Source organism: Rhizomucor pusillus (assembly GCF_041956525.1).
Source record: "Rhizomucor pusillus strain CBS 183.67 unplaced genomic scaffold VTP01scaffold_6, whole genome shotgun sequence".
NCBI classification, from domain to species: Eukaryota; Fungi; Mucoromycota; class Mucoromycetes; order Mucorales; family Lichtheimiaceae; genus Rhizomucor; species Rhizomucor pusillus.
In genome coordinates, this window is record NW_027192148.1 from 864243 (window position 1) to 877220 (window position 12978).

General features: G+C 44.4%; 6 protein-coding genes across 6 annotated transcripts; 3 read left to right on the forward strand and 3 right to left on the reverse strand.

The window, feature by feature from the left end:
- Positions 1-1549: 1549 nt before the first annotated feature.
- On the forward strand, positions 1550-2785 carry VTP01DRAFT_9262 (uncharacterized protein; the record flags this gene model as incomplete). Its single annotated transcript, XM_069388475.1, has 1 exon — positions 1550-2785. The coding sequence occupies one exon, from the start codon at positions 1550-1552 to the stop codon at positions 2783-2785; it is 1236 nt and encodes a 411-aa protein (XP_069240768.1).
- A 380-nt stretch (positions 2786-3165) lies between these two features.
- VTP01DRAFT_9263 (uncharacterized protein) lies at positions 3166-3976 on the reverse strand (the record flags this gene model as incomplete). Its single annotated transcript, XM_069388476.1, has 5 exons — positions 3166-3271; positions 3338-3407; positions 3484-3620; positions 3681-3716; positions 3783-3976. 5 exons carry the CDS (start codon positions 3974-3976, stop codon positions 3166-3168), a joined length of 543 nt encoding a protein of 180 aa, XP_069240769.1.
- A 135-nt stretch (positions 3977-4111) lies between these two features.
- Positions 4112-6507, reverse strand: VTP01DRAFT_9264 (uncharacterized protein; the record flags this gene model as incomplete). Its single annotated transcript, XM_069388477.1, has 11 exons — positions 4112-4439; positions 4504-4727; positions 4789-4901; positions 4961-5318; positions 5383-5477; positions 5532-5593; positions 5660-5784; positions 5851-5951; positions 6011-6146; positions 6209-6292; positions 6358-6507. The coding sequence occupies 11 exons, from the start codon at positions 6505-6507 to the stop codon at positions 4112-4114; spliced, it is 1776 nt and encodes a 591-aa protein (XP_069240770.1).
- A 65-nt stretch (positions 6508-6572) lies between these two features.
- VTP01DRAFT_9265 (uncharacterized protein) lies at positions 6573-9158 on the reverse strand (the record flags this gene model as incomplete). The annotated part of the gene is made up of 11 exons (XM_069388478.1): positions 6573-7071; positions 7132-7303; positions 7367-7546; positions 7610-7733; positions 7794-8083; positions 8143-8212; positions 8272-8351; positions 8406-8469; positions 8528-8617; positions 8675-8865; positions 8939-9158. 11 exons carry the CDS (start codon positions 9156-9158, stop codon positions 6573-6575), a joined length of 1980 nt encoding a protein of 659 aa, XP_069240771.1.
- Positions 9159-9634: 476 nt separating this feature from the next.
- VTP01DRAFT_9266 (uncharacterized protein) lies at positions 9635-10017 on the forward strand (the record flags this gene model as incomplete). Its single annotated transcript, XM_069388479.1, has 4 exons — positions 9635-9650; positions 9708-9763; positions 9830-9917; positions 9983-10017. The coding sequence occupies 4 exons, from the start codon at positions 9635-9637 to the stop codon at positions 10015-10017; spliced, it is 195 nt and encodes a 64-aa protein (XP_069240772.1).
- A 1163-nt stretch (positions 10018-11180) lies between these two features.
- Positions 11181-12574, forward strand: VTP01DRAFT_9267 (uncharacterized protein; the record flags this gene model as incomplete). The annotated part of the gene is made up of 7 exons (XM_069388480.1): positions 11181-11309; positions 11375-11529; positions 11605-11768; positions 11837-11866; positions 11923-11994; positions 12069-12129; positions 12199-12574. 7 exons carry the CDS (start codon positions 11181-11183, stop codon positions 12572-12574), a joined length of 987 nt encoding a protein of 328 aa, XP_069240773.1.
- Positions 12575-12978: the final 404 nt, after the last annotated feature.

Genomic DNA, 12978 nt, shown 5'->3' on the forward strand with positions numbered 1-12978 from the left:
TTCTTCGTTATTATTATTATTATTATAAGCCAATTGAATGTTGTCGGGCCCACTGAATGAAATTGTACTGAGCACGCTTATACATGGAGCTATTGTCGGTGCATCGAGATAAGGAGAGCTAAGATCATCAACTGCTGAATCCGAGTATCCATTCTCTACAAAGCGACGCCTGATACTTTCCATACGGTTAGTTTCTAAGACCGATTTGTCCATGGCCAAGGAGCGAAGGGGCTGACTGATAACCCTCGTGTGTGTTGCTGGGTCCAGGACTATCGGGTCGTACTTCCCAATGGAAACATAGGTACTTCGCAAGGCAATGGATTAAAATGTGGAGAAAAGCATCGGAAAGTCGATGGAAGTCATGTAGTCGTAGGGGCGGATGAGACGGATTACTTGTTGCAAAGTTTCCGTGCGCGAAGGTTAAAAGCGGTCGGTGCCCTCCGTTCCGTTTGGGAATTACAAATAAAAGGAGTGATGATAATTGATGATTTTACTTTTATGTAATGGTTATATTATGTAGCTGTAGTTATTGCTAGTTAGCACATTCTGCAGCGCAAATCTTTCCAAATAAAGTATCGGGTCTCAGCATTGTTTCATCTTGCTAAGAGTTAATATATGCTTCTATCTTTGAGCGGATACTTTGTATTATATACCGGTTCTTTGCGATGTTTTTGGATCAATATCGATGTATCCATCCATGCAATCGAATTATGCAAGCATTACATGTAGCCCTTTGCCACAAAAGATAAACATTCTCAACGACAACTTTCGGTAAGCATGAAGTAGTCTTCTTCCGAACGTGATAACTGCAATGCGGTACATAGCTATGTCAAATTGCCATAATTTTTAAAGTATGAGCTGTTGCTATTACAGAGCGCGCCAAAAAAAAAAATTAAGAATTATTGCCATCCTGTTTCTACTCGGCGAAGAAATGTTTTAGCACATTCTTTTTCTGTTAGACAGGTTATAAAAACATGTTGTAAAGTCACTGGAACGGGCAAGGAGGCATTCGCGACAGCAAGGCTATTGGCAACGATAAGGAATGGAAAGGGGTTCGTGACAACACTGCAAACGATGCTGTTGTCTACCTACATCACTACCAGGTTTATTTCTTCTACGATATGCGTTCTCCTAAATATTGTTATGCAGCTGTCAATATATTTTCTATCGATAATTACTGAAATGAATATAACATTAGCTCTTCTTTTTTTTTCTGTCTCGTTCTTGTTCTCTTTGCTTCGGAAGCGCTGATTTTTTCTCCATTCCCAACGGAACCAAATTCACCCCCAAGAATGTGTCAGTTAGTGCAAGTTGAGCATTTCTCGTCTCTTGATCTCTTGGTTGGCCTTGACGAGTTAGCTAGCAACACCGGTCTGGTGGCAAATTCCTCTAATCTCATAGGAGCATAGGAAAGAACGGCTCGTTGTAACTTGAATTCCAACAGGATGAATAAATATCGGCAACGCGTTCTATCTGCGCACGCCTTTCTTTTCTCTACAAGCTTGTTCTTTCTCTCTCTACGCATCCAACGGATCTAATATCCATCGCCATGCGCTTCACACTCGCCACCATCGCAGCCGCTCTTCTAGCAACCCAAGCCTACGGCCAAGCATCCCAATCCGCAAGCGGTATCCCTTACGCCGCTGTCATTAGTGCTATCAAGTCGGCTGCCTCGTCCGCATCCGCATCCGCATCCGCATCCGCATCCGCATCCGCTTCTGCTTCTGTCTCGCACAACAACTTGCACGAAAAGCGCAACATTGTCGAGTTTGTTGAGAACATCTTCCGCGGAGAAGTCGCAGCCTCCGCTGCTGTCCCCTCTGTCTCTGCTTCTTCTGCTACTGCTGCCCAGCACTCTGCTGCTTCCGCATCTGCTTCGCACGTTTCCGCTGCCTCTGCGTCTGCCTCAGCTTCAGGCGTTTCCGCATCCTCCGCCTCTGCAGCCATGCCTTCCGTCTCTGAACCTGCTTCCGCTGCTGGTTTGGAGAAGCGTTTCGGTGCTGGTGGCCACAGAGCCGTTCTCAAGGAATTCCTTGCCCAACTCTCTGCCGGTGTCTCCTCGGCTTCCGCCTCTGCCATGGCTGCTGACAAGCCGGAGTCCGCTGCTGCCTACGCCAGAGCTTACGCTTCAACTTCAGACCAGATCAAGAAGATTATGCGCCGCGATAACCACATGGATGTCCACGCTGCCGCCGCCGCTTCTTCTGCCTCTGCCTCTGCTGCCCATCCCAGCAGCGCCTCTGCAATCCGCTCTGCCTCCTCTGTTGCTGCTCCCGCGTCTTCTGCACCTGCACGCGTCGCCTACCACGAGCAGCGCTACAACCGTCACTTGTACGCTCGCGAAGCCTCGCAATCCGCATCCGTCGCCGCTAGCAGCGCTGCCGTCCCTGCTGCTTCTGCTTCTGCTTCTGCTTCTCACGCCTACGCCGCCTCCGCAGCCTCGGCTTCCGCGTCCAGCAGCATGCGTCAGGAGGAACGTGATCTCATCAACGAAGTCTTGGGCAGTGTAGGTCTCAAGAACGGCGCCGCCGGTCTCGGCAACGTCATTCCTCTCGTCAACACTCCCTCCAAGAGCGCTCAGGCTGTTGCTGCTCCCTCCAGCTCCATCGTCGCTGCTGTTCCCCCGTCCCAGGTTGCTTCGGCTGCTCCCTCATCCCACGCTGCTGCTCAAGATGGATACCAGGAAATTTACCCCCAGAACGACAGCCTTTTCAACCGCGGCGACAAGTTCGAAGCCAGCTACGAGAAGGAAGGCAAAGGATACCACTGGAACCAGAACCACTAAAAAGAATACGTAAATGATATATAATCTTTCTTTCTTTCTCTCCCTCTTGCTTTCTTCCTTTTATACATTTTTTTCTTTTGTATTAATTCTCCACCCTTCCATTAAACCGTTCCTTGGGTTTTCCTTGCTCTTTCAAATAAATAATTGCAACTTTGCAACTTGGTTCTTCTCTCCGCCGCAATCATGCAAAAAATGTATGCAATTAAAGAATGCAAGACGCAGAAAGCAAGGTTATGCGTTTCCGAGCGTGTGTGTGACAATTATGCGCAAAAGAAAAGCCAGAAACCAAGACGTTCGCAAGAATTGAGTCCATGTGCCTTGTTGGGACTCTGGTTGTATAGGCGTGTGTGTGTGAGAAAACAAAATGTTCATATTCCCACCTAGCTAAGGATTCGAAATATTTCATCCATGGGGTATTTTTGGTCGTCTTTGAGGACATGCTGGTATACAATGTTTTGGGTATCTGATTCGACAATAAAGACAGCCCTGCGTAGCTTTCATTGTTAGTCATTCTCAGCCAACACACCCTCCAGCGTTCATCAAACTCAACACCTTTGCGCAGAACCGCTTTCATTGTCCAAAATACCAAATCGGTTGGTGATCAGCCGTGTTATATCAGAAACTACGAAGATGTAAAGTTCAGTCCCATTTTGTGCGGGTAACAACAACGCAGCATAAGTTGACCAAGGTTTATTTACCTAATAGAAAATGCAAAGGAGTGTCTCCCAAACCGTTCGTAGGATCTTTATATTGTAAAAAGGCTTTATGGGCCAGCTCAGTGTCCGTAGATATCCCCATAACGTAAGCCTTTTGGGAAAGCTGTTCAATGTGAGACCTATGTGGATCATGAATAAATGATGGTAAAATAGCTATAATGAATTCGTCCGTTACTAACTCGATGAGTTTCAAATCAGCCACCGTTCTGGGAGTGCTTCCAAGAAAAAAAGAGTCAGTAATGATACTTGCAACCTATCGATAAAGCATTATGGATACCTACAAGTCTCTTTCATAAAAGAACAGTATCAAGTATTGGTGACTTTTCAAAAATTGATCGGTGGTTACGTACAAAATTTCATTGTTGTAAATTCCTTTTGCAGTGAACGATGGGACGTGGGCAGCCGCCCTTCTGCATGTTAATGAACTTGAGCTATCCTCGTGGATATCCTCTCTTTGTCTTTTCCTTGTGAGCATGCTTGTTAGGAAAAATTGGTGAAAGAAAGAAGGTAGTGCAAAATGCAGAGCTGCGCCTGAAAAAAAGAATTTTGCATAGCAGCAGTCTCACGGCGCAGGTGCAAAATTGGCAGACATGACAGACAAATCATGTTTTTAATCCAAAGCAATGACTCCGGTATCACCATCCTCATCTTCATCGATAATTACAATTTCATTGTTATTTTCTACAACTTTTGCTTTCTTTCCCTCCGGCTCCTGCGCGACATCCTCCTCTTCCAGTGGTCGCTTGCGTGTGCGCAGTTCCAGCCTCGGTACCTTTTTCTTAAACTCCACAACGTCGCCGCCGTCTTTGCCTAGTAGAATCAAATCGAGCTCTTGCAAATTAGATTCGCCAGAAACTCGTAGAATCGTTCCTTCTGTGATGCCCAAGTCTTTCACAAGCGTATCCAGGTTGTCATCAAAGTCGATATCGTAAATCATCCTGAAAAGGATTTCACTCCGTCAATCCATTGCCACACTTCTCTTATTCATCCAGAAGCGCTTACCGGCTACCGTGCATAATTGCAACGTCTTCCAAATCCATTCCAGCGCCTCCCTTATCGATAGATGTGGTGATCACAGTGTCCAGTATATCCCTTAACTTGGCTTTGCTAAAGTCAACGTATACTTGGGCGCTGGCAGAGCTACATACACTGCAGTCAGGATTAGGACCGCCTGAGTTTTCAAGCATAAGCAATGGTGGCTCCCGAGACACGGTCTTGAGATATGTCTAATTTAATTATCGTTAACTATGTTACGGTTCTTCACCAGATGATATTTATGCTACTCACTCTCTTAAAGTTCGTAACATTTCCACGGAGTAAGGCAAAACCTTGCATAACTGCCAATCCAGCAATAACAGCATTCGTGGTCGCAATCGCCGGTATAATGTTACCTGCCATGGCTATTATGCAAAATTTGTTAGTCAAAAATCTCTGAGCTTGCTCGCTTCTCCTTGCTTACATTTCACTTGGAATCGACTCTTGAGAGGAATTCCAAAGATATGTGCACGCAAGTTGGCAGTTGCAGTAACAAAGTCAATAGCATCATCGTCATCCTTATCAAAAGTAAGTACGGCGTCAGGTCGTTCGCTTTGCGCGGCTTTCAATCGATCCGAAAGCAGCTCCACACTTTTTTGGAATACACGGAACGATTCTTCAATCGACCACACTTTTTGCTCTTTCAATGCAGTGTTCTCCTTAAGCTCCTTCTCAGACTGCGGTGACTTCTCCAGGGTTTCGTAATTAAGAGGTGTAGGTTTTGTGCGTGTTTTCCACATTTCTTCCATGCTCAATAAGCGCTTAATATCGGTGGTGAATACCTGATTGCATGGATGTCAGCTATCGCAAGTAACAAAGTAAAAGACCTTCTTTTTATGTATTCACCTTGTCAAATACTTTTTTTGCATATTCCGGCGTTCCCATAGCCGCTTTGATTGCTTTGAGCTCTTCAGTCTCGCGTGCAAGAGCCGCAAGTTCCTCTGAAGATACAATGTTATAGACATGCTTCTGTGCACAGCTCGGCGTTCACTTACTATTATCGTCCGTTGCATCTTGTCTCATATCTTGCTCATCTTCAGAATCTCCAAACAATTGACTGTCAGAGTAATATATCAATGAATAGGTTAGTACGCCTCCCTTCTTAAAGTACAATCAAGCATACCTAAACAGGTAGCTCTTTGACCAAACTATGCAGTGAATGGGAGCACTGGGAGTACTTCGGATCGTGCATACAGGATAGGTGGTGCGTGTCGGTTTTGGATAACAATCGAAGCATTCAGTGAGGCCCTGTAAAATATATCTATAATGTGAGTCGGATGTCCTTCTCTCGCTCGTGACAGCTTACTTTCAGACCTTTTTAATGACGTATGCTTGGCCTTCGTAACCCTCCGTACCCGATTCCACGAGAGGCACGCCTGCCGCTAAACACATTTGATTTACATGTCTCCGCGCCTCTGTGCAACCGTTTAATATCATCCTTTGCCTGCTCAAATGTTTTTTCCCTTTTCCATACCGAGATTATCAAGCGCATTGAAAACGATGGTGAATCCGGCAAACCATGAAACGTTGAACTGCGTATCCATAATGTTTGCTTGATGCGAGACAATCTTTGTATTCGGGTTAAACTTTAATGCGGACTCTCTGGCGACCTACATGCATACACAGTCAGTTGTCATCGCGTCGTCAAACGTGTACGTAGACGTCAACTCACGTGAGCTTTGGACTGTTTGACGTGGTGCTTTTGGAATAGGAATTGGCGATTGAGATTGGTCATATCAATCGTGTCGAGATCAATCTACGGCCAAAAGTGTTAGATCTTTTAAACTCTTTGCATATTTTATGCGCAGGGCTGAAACAGACCACTTCTATGGAAGGAAATCCAGACATGACGAGGTTCTTTAGGAGCTCGCAGCCAATGCCGCCTGCTCCTACTAGCAGCACTCGACTAGAAGTGATTTTTTTGTACAGTGATTCGCCAAGGATCTTTGCATTGTATTGTTCGCGGGTCATGGCACGAATGCTGAAAAAAGGAAAACGGCCCGAAAATTGGAAAAGTTGGGGGGATTAAGTACAAGTTAAATATCGAGTATATCTTTGCTGCTCTTATTGTCATTTGAATTGACATTGGCATTTGACGTATTTGACAAAGAATACATAGCACCAACATCGACGTAAGCATCGTCATCGCTACTCTTTGCAGATCCTTCGCTTCTCGAGTTCGTTTCCATTGCCTGTGAGATTTCGCGTTGTCTCCGGCTCAGGAACGATGAAACGTTTGAAAATAGACGACCCGCATTCTGTGATGTGGATCCTAGTATAGGGGATATAGAGGCATCAAGTGAGGACATGGATCGTCTCTGAGGGCTATCAGTTCTGCCGCTTGGAGATCGCGGAGGACTGCTGGGACGTTGCTCTGCAGCACGTTGTCTGTCGAGTTCGTGCCACAATGCATCCATGCCACGAAGAAGCCTTGAGCGCCCTGATGAGACAACTCGCGCGCTGCCGGACATGGCCCTCGACAATGTGGACCTGAGGGGAGCAAGGTTTTGCCGCAGCTGAAGGTCTCGTAACCGACTGTTTCAGACATTGTTAACCTAGCAGCAAACTTTGCTTTTCGAGGTATCCATTGCTTACTTTGAAAGCGTATTCTGAATATCAGTAATGGAAATGTTACCGCTGCCAGGATGCCCAGGTTCCACAATCTCGTAGATCTCATGATCGGTGTATTGATTCCACAATGCAAAGTTGTTTGTTTCTCTCCACGCCATTATCCATCGCATACCGTAATCGGTAAGATAATTTTTTTCTATTGTGCATAAGCGTCTTTTAGCACCTTTTCTTTTTAAGCGAGTGTGCGATCTATATATACCTCTGTCATCGTCTCGCATGACTTCTTCGTGCTCCTCTGCGATGCCCTGATCATCTGGTATGAGGTTAGAGTCTTGGGCATGCTTGATACTGGACAACAGTGATAATAGATATTCTTCGAATCGTGCGCGCAAATAATCGTCTGAACCAAGGTACGTGTTCTGGAGCGGTCTACTTGGATCTGGTATAATGCTAAGTTCCATAGTCTTCTTTCGCTGCAGTATTATGTTTTCCAAGCTCTTACCGTTAAGGTCCCATGTGTCATTGACTACCCTTACTATTTTCTCCATCCATCGTCGATCGGCCATTGTTAATCGAGCAACATCAGCCAGTTTTTCGTTGTAAAATTCTATACTGCCAGATTCCACCTAGAAAGATATCATTTAGTATACACACGGGAAGAATATGGAATTCCAACGAGGATGTACATTGACCAGGACATCAATGTTTGTGTTGCTTTTCTGATGGAAAAATATTTGGTTTGTGGTGCCGGCTATGTATGATCGTGTCTTCTCCGAGGACAAAATGTCGATTTGCTGCAAAGGCAGGTACGGTTGAAAAAAGGAGCCTCTTTCAAAAAGCCACAGCGGGAGACCCATGAATCGAAGCAAGCTGTCCTTGTCTCCATTCGATAATTCCTTTGCTTCTGTGGTCCTCAGTGATCCTCGTAACCTGTCTAGTTCAGGTTCTCCTGCATCCTGCAGCGATCTCAGTAGCCCTAGTATGCGCTTGTCAGTAAACTTCCAACTGGAACACCCATTGATAAATGAATCATACCAGGCACCAATGATATTAAGGAATATTGAAACGTGCACAATCTTTCTACCGGGTATCCGTAGAAAAGTATCTAGCAGCAACGTTGTCAGCTGTAACTATAAATCCTCTCCATTTCAGCATGGTGCCTACTCTAGATTCTAGCATTAACAGTTTTAGTAACGTAAGCGTCTTGCTTCTAAACTTGTATAGTAATTCTCGCAACGATGTGCCTATCCAGATAGAATGTAAGACTCAATTGTCATGTACCATTGAACGGGTATTACCCATGTAAAGCGTGGAATCATCTATCGGGCCATTGTATGTGCTCTTTAGATTGGTGTATAAGTTCTAAAGGGACAGAAGCTGTCAACATATTTGCAACAATGTAACAGAAAGGCATACGTACATGTAGGATGCCGAGTTGGGTGAAATCTTTCTGGCTGAACCAAGCGCTTGTAATAACTGCAAGTTTCTGCCGTAGAGGTCCAAATATCGGCTATACTTGAACTTTGTAAGCAAAAGCTTGATTTCGGTTTAATCAACACTAGATCACCTGTCGAGCGAGAACAACGACCGCCTTTTGCACGGTTGTGCGTGTCATGTCGGGCGTTTTTACGTTCAGGTCTTTGACGGCTATTTGTCGATTGCATGATATGCCGAATAGCGTTGTCTCTGCTACATCCCATCCGGGAACTGGCGGTAGATGGAAATAACTGAAATCCTCATCTTTTTGATGAGCGCCGTCTATACGTTGTATATATTTTTTCTTCATTGTCAAAATCGAATACAGAAATAAAAAATGGTCGATTGTTATTACCAGGTAGCGCAAGGAAGGGTAAGAAACTCCATTCCTCTGGTAAATCCAGTTTCTCTAAACGATCCGGTTGCTGCCCTTGCTGCTGCGGTAACGGCGGTATGCTGTATTCTACAATCGGACCATATGCGTGGTGGAATCCAACAACAAGGAGCGCTGCAATCAGAGAATCAGATGATGTCTCTTTTGTCGATTCAGACCCTGAGCAGCCGTTATTCTCCATTCGTTAAAGTGGAATCGATGCAATATGCAAACGAGGTGTGTGACCTTAGCGGTCCTTCAAAAGAGCACCTCGCCTCAACAGGTTTTTGATTTTTCGGTAATAGACCAAAATGTGGGTAATAAGATTAGAGTGGCTCTGATTGTCAAGGTAGACTTACAATCACGTTTGCATAGCGTGCCTCTGATATCTTTGCATCCTATATAGTTCCATCGTTTGCAATAACTATTTAGTATTCTTCGTCGATTGATTTGTCAGTTCGACCGTACATCCACAAGACATAGACCGACACCTTGCTGTTCATATTTTCAAGCTGCCTCCCGTTCATCGAGTGCGCTCATTTGATCCGTTACTTTGTGGGAATGATATCCTCGGTCGATCTTCATCATTTTTCATATCCATCAACAGGACATGCAGCGGCTTTTGAATGAATAAGAACACTGATCAAATTTTGTCGCTCTTTTTTCTTGTGAAGAAAAATGTCTGGCAGACAAGGTAATGCGGTTGGACTAATCAAAAAGAATCTGCAATAGGCTTAATTTGACCTCAAAGGCGGAAAGTTGAAGCCTCTCAAGCAAGCCAAGAAGAAGAATGTCGAGCTTGACGAAGTAAGCAGCTGATCCTTCAGATTTGAACCGGCAAAGCAGATGTTTAATCTTGAATCAAAAAAAAAGGACGACATTGCTTTCAAGAAGAAGCAAGCTGAGGAAGCTAAGAAGCTGAAGGAATTGCAAGCCAAGGCTGCTGGCAAGGGACCTCTCTGTAAGTTTTACCCATAAACTCTGATCATCACCTATTCCGCGGATTTGCTAATGTTTATTTGTTAGTGGGAGGCGGTATCAAGAAGAGCGGCAAGAAATAGAAGGAGGTCGTCGCCATTACATGCATTTATTCATTGACCCATTTTGATCCATATAAAACGAAAAGAAAGTAACGATATTCCATACCAGTTCAGAATTGGGAGGACGATCTTTTTACCTGCTGCTTTTGGATTGGAAAGAGGGGTAAACCTCTGATAATGCCATGTCTCGAACGATCCGAGCAGCATGGCGGTGTAATTAGTATGGCTCCCGCAGATTTGAGATGGTTTCTCTAAGGCCTAACTTGTTATATGGCTGTCGCATTTAAATTTTCTGAATGTTAGTGCTTAAAACCATTCCTTTTCATCCCCCTATCTGAGCAGATTAGCGATCTTGGTCACAGCGAATGACCTCATTAGCTCACGATATAAGAGCCTTGTTACATTCACTGATACTTTGATATCTGCTCAATTTGTGCAATGATCCGTCAACGAAGAAGATCGACATCTGTTCTTTTAGAAAAAAAGGATCCCTCCATAAATTCATCCGATATATTTGCTGTGAGGGTGCAGATGTAATGTAGCTTTCGATCATTTGCCGGATCTACGCAGTAAAATGGGTGTCTTGAGCCCGTCCAGTAGAGATATGATATAATCAAAACCTTTTCCCCTTCTTTCGCATGTGATCCATTTGTCCGCTTTCGCTCCAAAGCAGCAGGCGAATGATCGTCCTCTAATCTTGCACCGGTACATTAATAGCTTCTTAGTACGTATAAACATATTGTGCTTTTTTCAACTATAGTTGGTAGTCATGCCTGCAACCATCCTACTTGCATATTACGAATTTAGAGAGCATGTTTGAAAGCTAAAGATAAACGTGTTAAATAGCAGCATTTGAAGCATTGCAGCTCAATGTCTCTAGATCAGGGCCGAATACAGTGATGATTTAGCTACAAAGTTTGCATATGGCTGATTCTACGTGACGATGTTTCCTTTAGAGATCCGTTTCGAGTGTAAAATCAGGTAGAATGATCACAGTCAACTGACAAGGAGAAGGAAGTGAGAGCGCATCAATCAGCATGCACAAGATATCCGTGTCATATGATTCCGTATTTCATTGTTGAGAGTTACATCTCCTGGTGAGTCAGGCCGGTATATAAAAAAGAAGGATCCTTTTGATAGTCTCATTTCGTTATTCTTTTTTCCCTCCCTTATTTCTTTCAGCCATGCAGTCAGCATCATCCACCTACATCGAAACCGTCTTCGCTCCTGCACGTATTGCAAACATAAACAAGCATCTTCAGCTCAATGTTAACAGCAAAAATGGTGAGACTGTCAAGAAAAATCAAGATGAGGTTCGTGAATTTTTTTGATACCATTTACTGTACAAACATGCTTACCTGTTTTTCGAATTATGTAGATTCTCTTGGAGCCCTATGAGTACCTCTGTGCACATCCTGGCAAGGATGTCCGAACAAAAATGATTGCTGCATTTAATGTTTGGCTCAAGGTACCTCAGAAGGAGTTACAGACGATTACAAAAATCATCGGAATGCTTCACAATGCCAGTTTATTGCAAGTATTTCAAAACTAGAGGTGCAAACAAGCAGCAGGCACTTATCGTCGGACATGCTTTTTTTTACAAATTAGGATTGACGATGTGGAGGACAACTCGATGCTGCGCCGCGGAGTCCCTGCAGCGCATCACCTATATGGTCTACCACAAACAATCAATTGCGCAAACTATGTTTACTTTTTGGCGCTCCAAGAAATTTGCAAGCTGAACAATCCTGAAATGGTTCAGATATACACAGGTGATCAATCAATGCAAAGCATACTGCTGACACCGAACTCTAACCATATTTTCTTATCAAACAACAAGATGAATTGATAAATCTTCATCGTGGTCAAGGTAAGTTGTTGGAAAACGCTGCAACGCCGTGTAGCTTGTTTATCTGTTGATTTAAGGAATGGAGTTGTATTGGCGCGACACCTTGACCTGTCCGACGGAAGAAGAATTCATTGAGATGGTTGATAACAGTAAGTGCTCGTGCTGTTCGGACGCCATCTTGTTGTCACCACAATTGTTGGCTGACTAGTGGCAATTTTTGCAGAAACGGGAGGACTGTTACGTCTCGCGGTGAAACTGATGCAGGCAGCAAGTGAATCCACAGTGTAACTGTTCCTTGAGAAAAAAAGTTTGCTGCCTATGCATGAAAATTGATCGGTTTACTCTTTTTGTAGTGATTACACAGGTCTTGTAAGCAAGATTGGAATCCATTTCCAAGTGCGTGATGATTACATGAACCTTCAGTCGCAGCAATACTCGGATAACAAGGGCTTCTGTGAGGATCTGACTGAAGGCAAATTCTCGTTCCCTATCATCCACTCAATCCGTGCCGATCCGAACAACCGCCAGCTGCTTAATATCTTGCAGAAAAAGAGCGATTCAATTGAACTTAAACAATATGCGCTGCAGCTTTTAGAACGGACCAACACGTTTGCTTACTGCCGCCAATTCCTTGCTGACATTGAAGCCAAGGCGCGCAAGGAGATAGCAGAGCTCGGAGACAACGAGAAGCTGGAAAAGATTATTGATATGCTTCACATTCCGCTGTGAACACAACCATCAAGCTTTATATTAAAAGTTTTCTGCTGGCATGCTCGACTGGTAGTAAGAAGGGTAGCACAGGGCGTGCATCTCGTGTGTGTGTGTGTGTGTGTGTGTGCGTGTTTTCTCTCCAGGAGGACCGGCGCATATCCGAAACGAAAGGTAGACAGAGAGAGTGAGTGAAAAGCGTCAACGTCGGCTGCAACGACGCGAAACAAGACGGGGTCACTTTGTTTGGACCCAATTTGACCCTTTTTTGGCGCAAGAGCTTGCCTCCTCTTTTGGCTTAAGGTTCCCACCGGTCCCGGCACCCTTGCGATTGGTCAAAACGATCAAAGCGCACGATTTTTTTCCAACCTTCTCTTCCATATAAAACGTCGGCAGATAAGATTAGATCCTCCACTTTTCCACGG